General features: G+C 41.1%; 1 protein-coding gene across 1 annotated transcript in view; it reads right to left on the bottom strand.

Moving 5' to 3' along the window:
• Positions 1 to 11473: 11473 nt before the first annotated feature.
• drd4a (dopamine receptor D4a) overlaps positions 11474 to 16392 on the bottom strand; it is a 45894-nt gene continuing 40975 nt past the window's right edge. Inside the window, exon 4 of the mRNA XM_041848611.1 lies at positions 11474 to 12396. Coding sequence (XP_041704545.1) covers positions 12185 to 12396 — 212 coding nt within the window. The 3' untranslated portion in view covers positions 11474 to 12184. The remainder of the gene's footprint in view (positions 12397 to 16392) is intronic.

A 16392-nucleotide genomic window follows, 5' to 3' on the forward strand; every position in this document is an offset into this window, starting at 1 on the left:
GTTATTAGTCCCATCCTTCAATTCCATTCAACACCTCCCATCTATCTTTTAACACCATCCATATAGGATTTCTATTTGCCATATATATATATTTCAACTGTACTGTGATGTCTTACAAAAGTTCTGAACCTTTCTATTCTCATTGTTTCTACAGATTGTGAATTGAAAATAAACATTTTTGCTAATAGTATTATTATGTTATTGATTGATTGACTATGACTTTTCAGATCACCCAGTAGTGCTATCTGCAGGATTAGCTCCAGGTAAATATTGCAATCCTTTAGCCATTGCTGGACCTGTGTCCAAAAACAAGCTACAAATGGACAGTACCAAAACAAATGATCTAATGATTCTGTCTCTTCGCAGCAAAATCTGCAGAGCTGGGAAGATTGTATTCCCCATATAAATAACATTATATTGGTAGCAAGAATTGTATATAATAATTTAAATTGAAAGATTCTAAGTTTTGAAACCCGGTGTCGTTTTGCGTATCAGTTCATAAACACTGCCATGGGATCGGTACGTCAAAAATCTCTTCCCAACTATTTTGCAATCTATATGGGACGGCTTTCAATCCCTTGGTCCTTAAATGAAACTGATATACCTTTTTATTTATCATAGTTTTCCTTAACCAATTATGTTCTTTAATGCAAGGCCGACAGACAAGTTCCTTACTTTCTCCTCCTTCCACTTTACTCTTCCATTTTTGCGGTAAGGCTGCAATTATTTGGTTGTAATTTTGGGTAGAGCAGACATTTCCATATGTTTTTGTTAGCTGCATGTGCGACATAACTCAGTCCTACCGATGATATCATTTACAAAGATTATAGCTTTTTTAAACATTTTGTAAAAAAAAAAAAGGTTTTTTGTCAATTAGTATATTTGAGTTTAACCACAATATTTGTTGCATTATTTGTTCTGTCGTTTCTGGAGGATTAAATTGAAATTGCAACCAACTTTCTATGGCTTGTTTTAGAAATAGTGATATCTGGGAGATTATTTCCTTTTCAAATAACTGAAAATGAGTGTTTGTAATCTGAATAAAGGGAAAAAGGCCATTCTTGAACATTGGGTGAGACAATCTTACTAATTTGCTAAAGAACCAGTTCGGATTTAAGTATAACTTTTGTATGACTGAAGCTTTTAGTGATAGGTCTAATGCTTTAATATTTAATAATTTCTGTCCTCCGAATTCATATTCATTATATAAATAGGCCTGTTTAATTTTGTCTGGCTTGCCGTTCCAAATAAAATGGAATATTTTTTTCTCATATAATTTTAAAAACTGTTCGCTAGGTGTAGGCAAGACCATAAGCAAATAGGTAAACTGGGATAATACTAAAGAATTAATCAGGGTGATTTTTCCACAAATTGACAGGCACCCACCTTTCCATGGTAGCAAGATCTTATCTATTTTTGCTAACTTTCTATTATAATTTATTGAAGTGAGATCATTTATTTCCTTTGGGATATGTATTCCGAGTATATCCACATCACCATCAGACCATTTTATTGGTAAACTACATGGCAATGTAAGAATTGTATTTTTTATTGATCCAATACTTAATATAGTACATTTGTCATAATTTGGTTGTAATGCAGAGAGGTTAGAAAATGTATCTAGATCCTCTATGAGGCTGTGGAGTGAATCTAGTTGTGGATTTAAAAGAAAACATGAATCATCAGCGTACAATGACACCTTTGTTTTTAAGCCCTGGATTTCTAATCCCCTGATATTATTGTTGGATCTGATTTTAATAGCTAACATCTCGATGGCCACAATAAATAGATATGCCGATAGTGGACAACCTTGTTTCACTCCTCTTGACAGTTTAAAACTTTCTGAGAAATAGCCATTATTTACTATGGTACACCTAGGGTAACTATACATGAGTTTGACCCATTTTATAAGAGATTCACCAAAATTGAAACGCTCCAGGCATTTATATATAAACCCCAGTCGTACTTTATCAAATGCCTTTTCGAAGTCTGCTATGAATAGCAGGCCTGGTTTCTCCGATTTTCCATAATGTTCTATTGTTTCCAATACTTGCCTTATATTATCTCCAATGTATCTTCATTGTAAAAAACCTGTCTGATTTAGAATGAATTATATCCGACAATACCTTTTTAATTCTATGCGCTTTACATTTTGCTAGAATTTTTGCATCACAACACTGAAGTGTAAGGGACCTCCAATTTTTTTAAATGGATCTTTATATTTTCCACTTGTATCCTATTTCAGTAATAATGAGATCAGACCTTCTTCTTGAGTGTCAGATAATCTACCATTTACACAGGAGTGGTTAAAACATGCTAATAGCGGTCCTCTTAGTATATCAAAAAAGGTTTGGTATACTTCGACTGGTATGCCATCCAACCCTGGAATTTTCCCAGACTTAAAGTCTTTAATTGCATCCAGAAGTTCCTCCTCTGTAATTTCACCTTCACATGAGTCTTTCTGTTTGGCTGTTAATTTTACATTATCAATAGAAAAAAATCTCTACAATTAGCTTCAGTTAGAGGAGATGGAGGCGACTGAAACGAAAACATATGCTTAAAGTACCTTGTTTCCTCCTTCAAAATATCATTTTAATCATGGGTTACTCCGTCAATTGTAACCAATTTTGGTAGCATTCCTATGTTGAAGATAAAAAAATAATTTGGGCATTTTTCCCCATATTCCATCCAGTTTGCTTTATTTTTATAATATATTACACTTGATCTTTCTTGAATAAGTTTCTCCATTTCTTTTTGTTTTTCCTCTAATTTATTCTGAGCCTCTATGTTACAGTTGTTATTGCCATCTATCTGTTCTGTTAGACTTTCTATTTCCTTTGTTAGTATAAACTCTTTTGACCTAAATTGCATGGCCTCTAAAGGCACATTTAAAGGTGTCCCATACAATAAGGGGATTTGCTGTACCTATGTTATGTCGGAAAAAGTCAGTTATAAATTCCTTTGTTCTAGTTAAAAATAAATGATCATCCAATCGGCTTTGATTAAATTTCCAATATCCTCGCCCACGTGGAAATTCAGTAAGAGTAATGTATATGCCAATTATATGATGGTCCGACCGCATTCTGTCCCCTATCAACACTTTTTTAACTTTTGGTGCCAACGAGAATGAGATAAGAAAGAAGTCAAGAAGACTAGCTTGATTGAGTCTCCGCCATGTATATCTCACTAGATCAGGATATTTAAGCCTCCATATACAGTGGGGAAAAAAAGTATTTAGTCAGCCACCAATTGTGCAAGTTCTCCCACTTAAAAAGATGAGAGAGGCCTGTAATTTTCATCATAGGTACACATCAACTATGACAGACAAATTGAGGAAAAAAAATCCGGAAAATCACATTGTAGGATTTTTAATGAATTTATTTGTAAATGATGGTGGAAAATAAGTATTTGGTCACCTACAAACAAGCAAAATATCTGGCTCTCACAGACCTGTAACTTCTTCTTTAAGAGGCTCCTCTGTCCTCCACTCGTTACCTGTATTAATGGCACCTGTTTGAACTTGTTATCAGTATAAAAGACACCTGTCCACAACCTCAAACAGTCACACTCCAAACTCCACTATGGCCAAGACCAAAGAGCTGTCAAAGGACACCAGAAACAAAATTGTAGACCTGCACCAGGCTGGGAAGACTGAATCTGCAATAGGTAAGCAGCTTGGTTTGAAGAAATCAACTGTGGGAGCAATTATTAGGAAATGGAAGACATACAAGACCACTGATAATCTCCCTCGATCTGGGGCTCCACGCAAGATCTCACCCCGTGGGGTCAAAATGAGCACAAGAACGGTGAGCAAAAATCCCAGAACCACACGGGGGACCTAGTGAATGACCTGCAGAGAGCTGGGACCAAAGTAACAAAGCCTACCATCAGTAACACACTACGCCGCCAGGGACTCAAATCCTGCAGTGCCAGACGTGTCCCCCTGCTTAAGCCAGTACATGTCCAGGCCCGTCTGAAGTTTGCTAGAGTGCATTTGGATGATCCAGAAGAGGATTGGGAGAATGTCATATGGTCAGATGAAACCAAAATATAACTTTTAGGTAAAAACTCAACTCGTCGTGTTTGGAGGACAAAGAATGCTGAGTTGCATCCAAAGAACACCATACCTACTGTGAAGCATGGGGGTGGAAACATCATGCTTTGGGGCTGTTTTTCTGTAAAGGGACCAGGACGACTGATCCGTGTAAAGGAAAGAATGAATGGGGCCATGTATCGTGAGATTTTGAGTGAAAACCTCCTTCCATCAGCAAGGGCATTGAAGATGAAACGTGGCTGGGTCTTTCAGCATGACAATGATCCCAAACACACCGCCCGGGCAACGAAGGAGTGGCTTCGTAAGAAGCATCCAGAAAAAATCCAGACAAAAATCCAGAAAATCACATTGTATGATTTTTAAGTAATTAATTTGCATTTTATTGCATGATATAAGTATTTGATACATCAGAAAAGCAGAACTTAATATTTGGTACAGAAACCTTTGTTTGCAATTACAGAGATCATAAGTTTCCTGTAGGTCTTGACCAGGTTTGCACACACTGCAGCAGGGATTTTGGCCCACTCCTCCATACAGACCTTCTCCAGATCCTTGAGGTTTTGGGGCTGTTGCTGGGCAATACGGACTTTCAGCTCCCTCCAAAGATTTTCTATTGGGTTCAGGTCTGGAGACTGGCTAGGCCACTCCAGGACCTTGAGATGCTTCTTACGGAGCCACTCCTTAGTTGCCCTGGCTGTGTGTTTCGGGTCATTGTTATGCTGGAAGACCCAGCCACGACCCATCTTCAATGCTCTTACTGAGGGAAGGAGGTTGTTGGCCATAATCTCGCGATACACGGCCCCATCCATCCTCCCCTCAATACGGTGCAGTCGTCCTGTCCCCTTTGCAGAAAAGCATCCCCAAAGAATGATGTTTCCACCTCCATGCTTCACGGTTGGGATGGTGTTCTTGGGGTTGTACTCATCCTTCTTCTTCCTCCAAACACAGCGAGTGGAGTTTAGACCAAAAAGCTATATTTTTATCTCATCAGACCACATGACCTTCTCCCATTCCTCCTCTGGATAATCCAGATGGTCATTGGCAAACTTCAGACGGGCCTGGACATGCGCTGGCTTGAGCAGGGGGACCTTGTGTGCGCTGCAGGATTTTAATTCATGACGGCGTAGTGTGTTACTAATGGTTTTCTTTGAGAATGTGGTCCCAGCTCTCTTCAGGTCATTGACCAGGTCCTGCCGTGTAGTTCTGGGCTGATCCCTCACCTTCCTCATGATCATTGATGCCCCACGAGGTGAGATCTTGCTTGGAGCCCCAGACCGAGGGTGATTGACCGTCATCTTGAACTTCTTCAATTTTCTAATAATTGTCTTTTTTCTAACAGTTGTTGCCTTCTCACCAAGCTGCTTGCCTATTGTCCTGTAGCCACTACAGGTCTGTGAGAGCCGGAATTCTTACTGGTTGGTAGGTGATCAAATACTTATGTCATGCAATAAAATGCAAATTAATTACTTAAAAATCAGACAATGTGATTTTCTGGATTTTTGTTTTAGATTCCGTCTCTCACAGTTGAAGTGTACCTATGATAAAAATGACAGACCTCTACATGCTTTGTAAGTAGGAAAACCTGCAAAATCGGCAGTGTATCAAATACTTGTTCTCCCCACTGTATATCCCAGAGCCCAACTCAAGAAAGGACCTGATTTACGAGTGCACATACAGTTACATCTGATTGAGAAAGCATGCAATAATTGAGCAGAAATTGACAACAATGTCAGATTTGATTAATCTACTTAATTTATGTAAAGTCCTAGGTGATGGAGATCAGATCCACCCTCTTCACCTGAGACACAAACACTCTGATCCCCTGTTGTAACCATTTTCCCAAGCATCTCCGTGCAGTCAGACCTTTGATTATTTTGTGCCACCTGGGCCACAATGATAAACCCCATCTCTGATTGTCCGAGTGTGACCCCCTCCCCATGGGTTACTGCAGCCAGTGTTGCCAGCACTGCCACTACCTGGGTGGGGTTACCCCACCGGAATCCCCACCGGCTAAGTAAAAGGTCGTCAAGGTTCTCATTAGCAGCTTTGAACATTTCCTTGTATATAATGCTCTCCCATCAGGGGGCTCTGGCTTTGTAGGACCAACCCTGCCAGGCAGGCTCAGAATCTTGAGGGGGCGGTGCTGCTCAAGTAGTTCTCTGACCACATTTATTTCTCTGTTTAGGCTGCATACTCACAGCAGTTCCATAAAAGAGATGGGAACTTTTCTTTGTTGTATGGGTCACTCAGGTGGGTGTCCAGGATATAGGGTTGGGGATCTTTCCATCATGATAGGACTTTTTTATTTATTTATTAGATGTATACTATATTTAACAATGTATATCCCTCATCTACACAAAATTGAAAGCTCTCCCTCACTACCCCTGCTCATAGACACCTGTCGGCTCTAGGATATGCAACCATTTCCCCTCTCACTCAATTAACACCGCACCTTTCCAAACACAAAATTGCACACCACATGGTTGACTGCGGAGGAAATGGGCCGAGCGTGCAAACGCACCCACTTCCCACACCTGCCGCAAGGGGGAAAGGACGCCAGGGAGAACACAGGACCAACCCCAACAACCGTCCGCCAAAACAACAATTGCCCGCCAAAAAAGCCATGTTCTAATTAGTTGTATATGAAGATGTATTATTCTGCTTGTTATCTTTTCTTGTTATATCGTTTTATCCTTTTTTAAATACTATACTTACTATAAATGTTATTTAATATTCCAATCCCTATCATTGCTAGTATTGGGTGTTCCATTATTCAACTCCTCTATTACAACTTTTAGAATAGCCATGGAGTAGTCTTTGTGTCTCTGAACATTTGGTTGTCAATATATAGTTTATCGACCACAAGTGCCACACGTTTCCCTTTTAATCTATTTTCCTTGAAGATTGGATACAGAACTTTGCGCCTCTCTGCAATCTCCCTCGGGAACTGATCATTCATGCCTATTTTCGTGCCAGCAAGTCTTTTTCCTAGGCTTTTAACCATAGCTTTATCCTTCTCCCGAGTGGCACAGTGGTCTAAGGCACTGCATCGCAGTGCTAGCTGTGCCACTAGAGATCCTGGTTCGAATCCAGGCTCTGTCATAGCCGGCCGCGACCGGGAGACCCATGGGGCGGCGCACAATTGGCCCAGCGTCGTCCAGGGTAGGGGAGGGAATGGCCGGCAGGGGATGTAGCTCAGTTGGTAGAGCATGGCGTTTGCAACGCCAGGGTTGTGGGTTCGATAAAATAATGTATTCGCTAACTGTAAGTCGCTCTGGATAAGAGCGTCTGCTAAATGACTAAAATGTAAAAAATGCAAATTTGGCAACGATTGGGCGATCATATTTCGTCCTCTTTATCCGAAACGGTGTACACGTTTGAGTTGGATTTTATCGACAGCCTCGAGTGGTATTTGAAGCGCTGTATGCAGGAAGTCCTTCATAATATTCTCTGTTATTTCTCCCTCCTTTTCCTGAATACCCGTAAGTACTAGATTTTCTCTCATCGATCTAGTTTGGATGTCTAGTAAGGCTTCTCTCAGAAGGTTGTTCTCCTTTTTAAGTTCCCTAACGTCCGTTTCCATCTTAGTTACTGTCACTTTACATTTTTTGGTTTCTGTTTCCATTATCGATGTTTTTTCACCCATTTCAAGACTCGCTTTCAACTCTTTTACGTCCTTACTGACCAATTCTAGTATGCCCAATTTGTCATTTATCGACTTCAACAGGTCGCTTTCCACACTTACCAGACCCAGTGATGAAAAGCATATATCATCTGTATCAGTCGACGACTCGCGTTTCCTCTTGGGGATTGGTTCTCCTCGTTTATCTTCCGCCATGTTTGGGTGTTGTTGTAATATTTGTCGATATATTTCTCTAGCCTTATGATTTGTTTTGTGTTATTATCCAGATTGAATTTTATTTACTGCGAATATATGAAATGCTAATATTTAGTCTAACTTACTGATTTCGAATATTATGTTTTTATCTTGAGGTGGTTTGTACCGCTTTCTATTCAATACAACATCTTGTCTACGTGCGCACACCCTTTAGACATTCCCCTTTTAATGGCTGGGATCAGAGCCCAGAGCCTAGTATTAGTCTTTCAAGATGAGGCTCTGGTTGGCGTTATTTGCCCATTTTCTAGCTCTGGGAGGCTCCTATGAATTCCCTGTGTCATGTAATGATTATCTTGTATGCCTCTGAACACCTATCCTTTAAAACACCTATCCTTTGGGGGGGTTACAGGTACAATATACATGTCAAGTTACACACTTACTTTTGGTCATGTAGTGTATAAACTGTGTGGACAACTGCTCGTCGAACATCTCATTCCAAAATCATGGGCATTAATATGGAGTTGGTCCCCCCTTTGCTGCTATAACAGCCTCCACTCTTCTGGGAAGGCTTTCCACTAGATGTTGGAACATTGCTGCGGGGACTTGCTTCCATTCAGCCACAAGAGCATTAGTTAGGTCGGGCATTGATGTTGGGCGATTAGGCCTGGCTCGCAGTCGGCGTTCCTATTAATCCCAAAGGTGTTCGATAGGGTTGAGGTCAGGGCTCTGTACAGGCCAGTCAAGTTCTTCCACACCGATCTTGACAAACCGTTTCTGTATGGACCTCACTTTGTGCACGGGGGCATTGTCATGCTGAAACAGGAAAAGGCCTTCCCCAAACTGTTGCCACAAAGTTGGAAGCACAGAATAATCTAGAATGTCATTGTATGCTGTAGCGTTAAGATTTCCCTTCACTGGAACTAAGGGGCCTAGCCCGAACCATGAAAAACAGCCCCAGACCATTATTCCTCTTCCACCAAACTTTACAGTTGGCACTATGCATTGGGGAAGGTAGCTTTCTCCTGGCATCTGCCAAACCCAGATTTGTCAGTCGGACTGCCAGATGGTGAAACATGATTCAGAACGAGTTTCCACTGCTCCAGAGGCCAATTGCGGTGAGCTTTACGCCACTCCAGCCGACGCTTGGCATTGCGCATGGTGATCTTAGGCTTTGTGCGGCTGCTCGGCCATGGAAACCCATTTCATCAAGCTCCAGACAAACAGTTATTGTGCTGACATTGCAAACGAGGGCAGGCAAAACATTTTTACAGATGCGCACGACTCTTGGCAGCAGTAAGAAAGCCATCTGCGCCCATTCAACATAGATTTACGGTTTTATTACTTCTAAACAAAATCACTTTTTGGGGTTTTCATACGCTTACAATTATATTTTGATTCTTGCTTGAACAGTTGCTAAAATTATATTTGGTTGTGATCTTTGCAAAATAAGTATTTTGGATGCAGCAGTTGTTAGCTAGAATGCTTAAAGCTCATTGATATAGGCTGTAGCAAAAGCTAGCCAAAGAGACATTTTACTGGTTGAAGTGTTTGAGTATAATGCAGTTGATTTGAGATGATGACAAACATTATATTAAACAGGACATTCATACGACCCTTAATCCAATTCTAATCCAAAAGTAGTGTGAAATGCACTCATAAGCAACATGTAAATATAGGCTGGCAGAACTCCCCCTTGTTCTGCCACCAACTCGTGCGGCAAATTTTGAAAACACAGAAAGGGGTCTATTACGGGATGCCATATTCTGTTCCAGTTAAATGGTTGTTTGGATCTGTGGACCATACTTTTTTAATGGCTAGCTCAGAATATGAGCTTTCCAAAAGTTGTTTACATATTATAGAGATCAGTCCTTTTGGGAGCCCAGATAATGTAGTTATAAATCCTATCATTGGATGGTTCTAGTTGGGTTTCCCAAGGGACTCCCTAAGCCAGTATAGCTGACCTAAGTAAATGTATATAAAATAAAAATAAAGGAGTTGCCTGGTTATGTGTCTTTCAGATTTTGGAATGTTATCAAACAATTACTGTCCATGATATCGGCAAGGATATGGATTCCACATTTGAGCCATGGGGGATACAAAAGGCCACCCTCCATGTCTATCGCAAGGCATTATTGTGAAATATTGGAGTATGGGCATGCCATTTTGATTCCCAGAAATACAATTTAAAGTTTGGTGCTCCTACGTCTTTCCCTCTTTGCAAGTTTGTTCATTTTATCCGGGCTCGCTTACCTTGCCATATACACTGAGTGTACAAAACATTAGGAACACCTGCTCTTCCCATGATGTAGACTGACCAGGTGAAAGCTATTATCACTTATTGATGTCACCTGTTAAATCCACTTCAATCAGTGTAGATGAAGGGGAGGAGACAAGTTAAAGAAGGACTTTTAATATTGATTTCACCTGTTAAATCCACTTCAATCAGTGTAAATGAAGGGGAGGAGACAAGTTAAAGAAGGACTTTTAAGCCTTGAGACAATTGAGACATGGTTTGTGTATGTGTGCCATTCAGAGGGTGAATTGGTTGCATCACTGCCTGGTATGGCAACTGCTCGGCCTCCGACCGCAAGGCACTACAGAGGGTAGTGCGTACAGTCCAGTACATCACTGGGGCCAAGCTTCCTGCCATCCAGGACCTCTATACCAGGCGGTGTCAGAGGAAGCCCCCACCCCCTCTTTTACGCTGCTGCCACTCTCTGTTTATTATCTATGCAGAGTCACTTTAACTCTACCTACATGTACATATTACCTCAATTACCTTGACTAACCGGTGCCCCTGCACATTGTCCTTCATAATCACATTTTACAGCAGTACTATCAAAATATATTTCCACTCTGCTTTCTCTTCTGTCCTTTTAGAAAGGCCATCTCCATTCTCCTAGTTGAGATACTTGAATATCTTCGAATAAAATGTGTGTCAGCTGTCTTGGAGAGTGAAGGAGAATGTCATAGTGTAAGGGAGACCATTCATAAAGAGGTGTGTGAAAAACAAAGTTAATGGAAGGATTGACATTAAACCTTCCAACTCACAGAGAAGTTATGTGTTCATAGACATAAAGGGTGATTACCATTTCTGGTCACTCCTCTGAATGCCCTCAATTGCAGTTTACTTTTATGTTAGCTCATAAACGCTGCAGTGCTAGTTTACCCTACCCTGATTTTGAAATAGGACTAATGTTTTTGGCCTTTGTCTCCACCTGAGGTTGTTGCTAGGCTGACCTCTGTCACCCACCTGTGGCTAATGGACCAATCATCCTGGGGGGAGAAGCGTGTGGATTTAAATTACTCTCTCAATACCTGTCACACTGCAAGCAGATGGTGTCTGAAATTGCTCCATCATATTTAATCCTCCCTCCCAAAGCTTTCTCCTTGGGTTTGAACCATGACTCTCTTTTTGTTATTTTCGTCTCTTGGATGCATGATTTGAGCTGCTAGGCAACACAGAGGAAACTCTTTGTTATTTTGCCCTTTCAGTTGACCACTTCTCAGTTTGTCAAAGCCTCAATTTCTGTATGGGCGAGAGGGATATTTTTTTAAGAGGTTTCCTTTTGTTGTGGCGATCTTTATCAGACTAAGTCAGGAGTCATCTCAGGATTTGCAGTATAGTCATGGCTGTGTGGAGAATTATATATTTTTATTTTTGTCGATGAGAGGTAGGTGTGATGCAGTGGTGGCGCTGAGTACAAAGTGTTTTAACCCTGGTCCTCAATGTTCAGAAGACAGAAGTCCTCATTTAAGTGAAAAAACATTTAATCTTAAAGATTAATTTTGATCTCGGCACGCACAACAATGTACACATTCAATTACCTCTAATAACCTCAGAAATGGATGCCCCTCTGCAATTTCTGAGTATCTTTTTCAGTTGAAGGGTTTCAATGCTATTCCTCACCACAAAGTTTTCCACATAAAACATTGAAACGGCATATGGCCAGCTGACAAACAAACATTGCTGTCACAATAAGATAAATCACAAGCGTAAATCAACAGAAAAAATGATGTACAAAAATAAAATCCCAAGGGGGAGAAAAATATGCAATGGTAAGATATACTGTACAGCAAAGCTCAGATTTGATATCGTCACATCTATACAATGGTAGCGTTCGTTGTGCTTTCTTGTCCATTCATCGTCGGCGGTGCCTTAGCCTGGCCCCAGATATGTTCGTGCTGTGTTGCCAACTCACGTTGCCATAGGAGTTGCTTGTCACAATGACCATAGGAGTTTGCGAGATGACACAAACAGATCTGGAAGCAGGCTAGCTGTGCCGTCTTGTCTACCGGTACGTACAGCAGCTGTGGAGGAATTTCTTGAAGTAGTTCCTGAACTCTGTGTTGAAGACTGTGTAGATGATTGGGTTGAGGGCGCTATTGACGTAGCCCAGCCAGGTGACGATGCTCATCAGGGCTGGGGGGATGAAGCATGTGGCACACAGGGCCCGCATGGTGTGGACCACGAAGAACGGGGTCCAGCAGAACAGGAAGACACCTGGGATGGGATAGACACACACAGAGGCAGTCAGACACATACAGTGCCTTGCAAAAGTATTCATCCCCCTTGGCGTTTTTCCTATTTTGTTGCATTACAACCTGGAACTTAAATGGAAATTGTTTTGGATTTCATGCAATGGACATACACAAAATAGTCAAAATTGGTGAAGTGAAATGAAGAAACTTTTTCAAAAAATTCTAAAAAAATTAATCATGGAAAAGTGGTGCGTGCATGTATTCAACCCCTTTGCTATGATGGCCCTAAATAAGATCTGGTGAAACCAATTACCTTCAGAAGTCACATAATTAGTTAACTAAAGTCCACCTGTGTGCAATCTAAGTGTCACATGATCTCAGTATATATACAGTTGAAGTCGGAAGTTTACATACACTTAGGTTGGAGTCATTAAAACTCGTATTTCAACCACTCCACTAATTTTTTGTTGACAAACTATAGCTTTGGCAACTTGGTTAGGACATCTACTTTGTGCATGACACAAGTAATTTTTCCAACAATTGTTTACAGACAGATTATTTCACTTATAATTCACTGTATCACAAAAGTTTACATACACTAAGTTGACTGTGCCTTTAAACAGCTTGGAAAATTCCAGAAAATGATGTCATGGCTTTAGAAGCTTCTGTTAGGCTAATTTACATCATTTGAGTCAATTGGAGGTGTACCTGTGGATGTATTTCAAGGCCTACTTTCAAATTCAGTGCCTCTTTGCTTGACATCATGGGAAAATCAAAAGAAATCAGCCAAGACCTCAGAACATTTTTTGTAGACCTCCACAAGTCTGGTTCATCCTTGGGAGCAATTTCCAAATGCCTGAAGGTACCACGTTCATCTGTACAAACAATAGTACGCAAGTATAAACACCATGGGACCACGCAGCCGTCATACCGCTCAAGAAGGAGACGCGTTCTGTCTCCTAGAGATGAACAACACAAATCAATCCCAGAACAACAGCAAAGGACCTTGTGAAGATGCTGGAGGAAACAGGTACAAAAGTATCTATATCCACAGTAAAACGAGTCCTATATCGACATAATCTGAAAGGCCGCTCAGCAAGGAAGAAGCCACTGCTCCAAAACTGCCATAAAAAAGACAGACTACGGTTTGCAACTGCACATGGTGACAAAGATCATACTTTTTGGAGAAATGTCCTCTGGTCTGATGAAACACAAATAGAACTGTTTGGCCATAATGACCATCGTTATGTTTGGAGGAAAAAGTGGGACGCTTGCAAGCCGAAGAACACCATCCCAACTGTGAGCACGGGGGTGGCAGCATAATGCTCTGGGGGTGCTTTGCTGCAGGAGGGACTGGTGCACTTCACAAAATAGATGGCATCATGAGGAAGGAAAATTATGTGGATATATTGAAGCAACATCTCAAGACATCAGTCAGGAAGTTTAAAGCTTGGTCGCAAATGGGTCTTCCAAATGGACAATAACCCCAAGCATACTTCCAAAGTTTTGGCAAAATGGCTTAAGGACAACAAAGTCAAGGTATTGGAGTGGCCATCACAAAGCCTTGACCTCAATCCTATAGAAAAATTGTGGGCAGAACTGAAAAAGCATGTGCGAGCAAGGAGGCCTACAAACCTGACTCAGTTACACCAGCTCTGTCAGGAGCTACTATTATTCTGACATTTCACATTCTTAAAATAAAGTGTTGATCCTAACTGACCTAAGACAGGGAATTGTTACTAGGATTAAATGTCAGGAATTGTGAAAAACTGAGTTTAAATGTATTTGGCTAACTTCAACTGTAGGTATTTCATTTTCAATAAATGTGCAAAAATGTCTAAAAACATGTTTTCACTTTTTCATTATGGGGTATTATGTGTGAGATACTATGTTTTTAATCAATTTTGAATTCAGGCTGTAACACAACAAAATGTGGAATAAGTCAAGGGGTATGAACATTTACATCAGCTCTGTCAGGAGGAATGGGCCAAAATTCACCCAACTTATTGTGGGAAGCTTGTGGAAGGCTACCCAAAACATTTGACCCAAGTTAAACAATTTAAAGGCAACGGTACCAAATACTAATTGAGTGTATGTAAACTTCTGACCCACTGGGAATGTGATGAAAGAAATAAAAGCTGAAATAAATAATTATCTCTACTATTATTCTGACATTTCACATTCTTAAAATAAAGTGGTGATCCTAACTGACCTAAGATAGGGACTTTTTACTAGGATTAAATGTCAGGTCAATTGTGAAAAACAGAGTTGAAATGTATTTGGCTAAGGTGTATGTAAACTTCCGACTTCAACTGTACACCTGTTCTGAAAGGCCCCAGAGTCTGCAACACCACTAAGCAAGGGTCGCACACCAAGCAAGCGGCACCATGAAGACCAAGGAGCTCTCCAAACAGGTCAGTGACAGTTGTGGAGAAGTACAGATCAGGGTTGGGTTATGAAAAAATATCTGAAAATTTGAACATCCCACGGAGCACCATTAAATCCATTACTAAATAATTGAAAGAATATGGCACCACAATAAACCTTCCAAGAGAGGGCCGGCCACCAAAACTCACAGACCAGGCAAGGAGGGCATTAATCAGAGAGGCAACAAAGAGACCAAAGATATCCCTGAAGGAGCTGCAAAGCTCCACAGCGGAGATGTCCATAGGACCACTTTAAGCCGTACACTCCACAGAGCTGGGCTTTACAGAAGAGTGGCCAGAAAAAAGCCATTGCTTAAAGAAAAAAATAAGCAAACACATTTGGTGTTCACCAAAAGGCATGTGGGAGACTCCCCAAACATATGGAAGAAGGTACTCTGGTCAGATGAGACTAAAATTGACCCCGGGCCTCCATCTATATCCCGGAATTCATAGATGCAAACCAGGCGGGCCGAGCGGACAACGTTCTGACAGGGACCATGGCCGAACAGGTGGAGCTGATCAGAGCAGACATTCAGGACTTCAAGCATTCAAGCGGCGTGGACAAGGTCATTGTTTTGTGGACAGCCAACACCAAATGTTTCTGTGTCAGGTGGGGAGGTGTGTCCCTCTACTTTGTTTGCCGTATCCAGTATCCTGGAGGGCTGTGCCTACATCAACGTTCTCCCCAGAACACGTTTGTCCCTGGGGCCATAGAGCTGGCTGTGGAGAGAAACGTGTTCATAGCAGGAGACTACTTCAAGTCTGGTCAGACAAAGATCGTGGTCCTCTGTAGCTCAGCTGGTAGAGCACAGCGCTTGTAACGCCAGGGTAGTGGGTTCGATCCCCGGGACCACCCATACACAAAAATTTATGCACGCATGACTGTAAGTCGCTTTGGCTAAAAGCATCTGCTAAATGGCATATTATTATAATATATACAGTGGGGAGAACAAGTATTTGATACACTGCAGATTTTGCAGGTTTTCCTACTTACAAAGCATGTAGAGGTCTGTAGTTTTTATCATACAGTGGGGAAAAAAAGTATTTAGTCAGCCACCAATTGTGCAAGTTCTCCCACTTAAAAAGATGAGAGAGGCCTGTAATTTTCATCATAGGTACACGTCAACTATGACAGACAAAATGAGATTTTTTTTCTCCAGAAAATCACATTGTAGGATTTGTAATGAATTTATTTGCAAATTATGGTGGAAAATAAGTATTTGGTCAATAACAAAAGTTTCTCAATACTTTGTTATATACCCTTTGTTGGCAATGACACAGGTCAAACGTTTTCTGTAAGTCTTCACAAGGTTTTCACACACTGTTGCTGGTATTTTGGCCCATTCCTCCATGCAGATCTCCTCTAGATCAGTGATGTTTTGGGGCTGTCGCTGGGCAACACAGTCTTTCAACTCCCTCCAAAGATTTTCTATGGGGTTGAGATCTGGAGACTGGCTAGGCCACTCCAGGACCTTGAAATGCTTCTTACGAAGCCACTCCTTCATTGCCCGGGCGGTGTGTTTGGGATCATTGTCATGCTGAAAGACCCAACCACGTTTCATCTTCAATGCCCTTGCTGATGAAAGGAGGTT

Source organism: Coregonus clupeaformis, chromosome 26, assembly GCF_020615455.1.
Source record: "Coregonus clupeaformis isolate EN_2021a chromosome 26, ASM2061545v1, whole genome shotgun sequence".
NCBI classification, from domain to species: Eukaryota; Metazoa; Chordata; class Actinopteri; order Salmoniformes; family Salmonidae; genus Coregonus; species Coregonus clupeaformis.